General features: G+C 41.9%; 1 protein-coding gene across 1 annotated transcript; it reads right to left on the bottom strand.

The window, feature by feature from the left end:
- SARC_13393 (hypothetical protein) lies at nt 1-1,121 on the bottom strand (the record flags this gene model as incomplete). The annotated part of the gene is made up of 1 exon (XM_014292476.1): nt 1-1,121. A coding segment is annotated over exon 1 (1,007 nt), but the record flags the coding sequence as incomplete, so codon positions are not given.
- Between the last annotated feature and the right edge of the window lie 2,680 nt (nt 1,122-3,801).

The raw sequence follows: 3,801 nt of genomic DNA on the forward strand, positions 1-3,801 counted from the left end.
AGACCATACATAGCACGCTTTCGGCGTCCCATAAAGGCGGCGTCCAAGAAGAGAGCACCAACTACATAGGCACCGATCATCTGCATGCCCCAGTAGATGGCGCTGTTCAAACCTCGAGTCTCGGCATCAAACAAATTTCCGTTGATACCTCCAAACTCGTATGTGTAGAACCAGTTGGATTGTATGATTAGTGGAGTAAGCAGAAGCATGTATTTGTTGGTGAACAGCTTGAGCACACTCTTAATCTCTTCCACTGGAGAGGCAGCTTTGTCGAAAACCACTAACTGGCCGTCAGCTTTTATAACCTTAGACGGGTGTACAACCAATACAAGTGCAACAACAGCACCCAGAATCATTAGTCCACAGAACATGAAGTAGGTTGCAGCGTTAACACCTGCAGCGCCATCGGACCCCATATTCATAAAAAAGGTGATCAATCCTCCGGTAACACCGCCCAAGTTGAAGATGATCCAGAAGATGGCAGTGAACAGACCCTTCTTGTCTTCAGTTGAGTACGATAGCGTCATGGCTCCCTGCGCAGTCCAAAGACAACCAGCCCCAACACCGAGAATGGCAGAGGCTGTGATAGCCATGGCGGCGAATGATTCGTCTTCGCCCCAAAGGTACACAGAGATGGCATAGAAGCAATAGGTCAAGCCTCCAAGGACCATCAAGAGCTTGTTTCCGAGAAGATTGAACAGAAGTCCTCCAAAGTAACCGAACACGGTGAATGCGCCGTAAAGTGCGGCATTCATTGCCGCGGAGACAGCAGGATCACTACCACCAGCATTACCAAGTCCCTGCATGGCGTTGAACATACCCGGGCAACAGAAGCATACTAAACCAGCAACGATGTTTTGTGTGAATCCAGTCAAGAAAATTTCGGGGAGAGGAAAGTCTAGCTTACGTGCAAACGCAGCGGAGACATTGGTATTGTCAGCTTCGGCATGGTCGTTAACATCGTTTAAGATGACGTCTGAGGACGCATCTTTCTTATCATTTGACATGGGGATCTATTGTACAGGTGCGAAGTTGAAGCTATGTGTATTTGAAAGTCTGGTTCCGAGTTTTTGAAACAAGTGGCATCGAGATTATGCAATTTATACTTAAATGCTATAATTTCCATCGGATTTCACTCTTATTTTGACTTTTGAGGGCGCAAACTCCAGAATTTCACATTTATGAAATTTATCATAGCCTGAACTTGTAGAAGGCTGTGAATTTTATCCATTTTGATTTTTTTTTCAACAAAATGTTATTAAATCTCTTTCTACTCCCTTGTGTCAGGCTGTGAACTCTGTGAAGTGTCAACTGTCAAGTGTGATCCTGAGAGTCTGTGACACTGTGACAGACTGTGTGCACTGTGGAGTGTAGACTGTGCAGAACTGCAGAAGTACAGAAGTGCAGATAAATAAATACACGCGGAGTCGCGGATATCACAGTCCTAGACTCCCACGACTACGGATAAAAACATTTTTGGGCTGGCTTTATTTTTTAAAAGTTTGTTAATTATTTTAGATAGTTGGGATTTTGGTATTCTTGCGGTTTCCAAATTACATATTCCAAATCGGATCGACGGCCTATATAAAGTGTAAATACTAAATATAGACGACAAGTGCCAGATTGTATCGATTTGCTATCGAAATTCATCTAGTTCGAAATGATGAATTACCTATTTATTTTTTCTCACAAACAACACTATATTAGGCTATTCTTTCCATATGAATGAATAAAGAAGGCATTGGTACTTATTTTCTCAAAAAGTACTAATAAGAAAAAAGTGTTTTGTATTATTTTCTATTTATACTCTCTACTAGCCTTTAAATTTAAAAAAAATCTTTGTTGCCTTTTTATTGGTTGGTTGTTTTTTATTATACTATATATAAAAATCAAACCAACCACAACAAACATCAACATGATCCTCTCACTTTTTATAGTCTCTAGTAGTTTAGATATTTTAATATGTATATGTAGCTTAGGGAGTTAGGGCTAATATCTAGTCTACTCTACTCTCTAAAGTAGAGAGAGAGATTAAAAATATGTACATATACCACGATAGGACTACATCAAACGGTTCAAACCATAACTCCGCAGTCCACAGTTCCATAATCCACACTTCACAGTTCACACTTCAGTCTTCACAGTTCACACACACAGTCACAGACACTGACTTATTACAGTCCACACTCCACCATGGGCCCGTGTGGGTTTATAGTATTCTATTTTCAGAATGCTATTTATTATTTACTCTCCGCCTCAGGTCCCACGTCCACTATCCATCCGCCATTCCGCCAGCGTGTCGTCAGACTTCACTACAAACTCGCAATAACTCGCTTGTCAAGTTGTCAGTATGTACCGGCGATTTTGTACACAGTTTTTGGCCAATGAATATTGTATCTATATATGTATAATACAAAACATCCCTCCACAGTCCTCCCACAGCTACGGGGTAAATAAGCTTGCCCGCTTGCTCGGGTGGACTTGGCACTCGGGACTTGGCACTCGGGACTTGGCACTCGGGACTCGGGACTCGGGACTTGGGACTCGGGACTTGGGACTCGGGACTCGGGACTCGGGACTCGGGATTCGGGACTCGGGATTCGGGACTCGGGCCACTCTGGATTCGGGACTCGGGCCACTCGGGACGAGTTCGCCTTGACGAACAATGTATGGCGCAATGTATGGCGCTACCTCAAACTCAAAGAGGCTCCAACCTGGAGCCCTGGAGCCCTGGAGCCCTGGACTCTGGACTCTGGACTGCCAAGCTCCCCAGAGGATCCCGGCATCATCAGCTAATCAGCATATCCTGCCAATATAATTTATTGGTTTATACCTTGATCCTAACCACATTCCAATTTCCCGTTTTAACTTTTTCAATATGAATCAGTAAACGTTTCCGTTTTAGCTATGAAATTTGAAGTGATGCAATTTCCAGGCCATCAATTGTCTCCGGCGGGCCTTTCTGTCAGTCGAAATCATCGTTTTGTAGACCAGATATTTATTGGTCGCTGTTTTCCATATAGTCCATTTCGTTAGAATTTAGGTTTACATGCTGAGTGCAAATTTGAGAATTTCGTTTTCTAGTTTGACCTGTGAAAAAAATTTAACGTTCTCATATCGAATCAGTATACGTTTCCGTTTAGCTTTTATTCTGTATACAATTAACGGATTGAGCTTAGCCTTGATCTCAAATTACTATTTTTAATGTTTTGTATTATACATATATAGATACAATATTCATTGGCCAAAAACTGTGTACAAAATCGCCGGTACATACTGACAACTTGACAAGCGAGTTATTGCGAGTTTGTAGTGAAGTCTGACGACACGCTGGCGGAATGGCGGATGGATAGTGGACGTGGGACCTGAGGCGGAGAGTAAATAATAAATAGCATTCTGAAAATAGAATACTATAAACCCACACGGGCCCATGGCCCCCCTGCCCCAAAGCGGCATAAATAGGCGCGTACAGAGCCCCCTGAAAAAGATACACAAAAATCCAACACCCGAAAACTTTAACCCCTAAAACTCTAAATAGAAAAGACCACACAGTCACACACAAGAAGTGTACGTTGTTATAAAACATTAGAAAGCTAAATATACAAATATTTAACGTATACACATAAGATAAATAACAAACAATGAAAAAAATATTGACATTTACGCAACGATGGAAGTGTACGTATGTTCGGTATCCTAACTGTGTGTGTTAGTTGTGTGTGTCCGTTTGTGTCTATGTTTATGTGTGTTTGTTTGTGTGTTTGTTTGTGTGTATGTTTGAGTTACGTGTATATATTACAT

Source organism: Sphaeroforma arctica (genome assembly GCF_001186125.1).
Source record: "Sphaeroforma arctica JP610 unplaced genomic scaffold supercont1.3228, whole genome shotgun sequence".
NCBI lineage: Eukaryota > Ichthyosporea > Ichthyophonida > Sphaeroforma > Sphaeroforma arctica.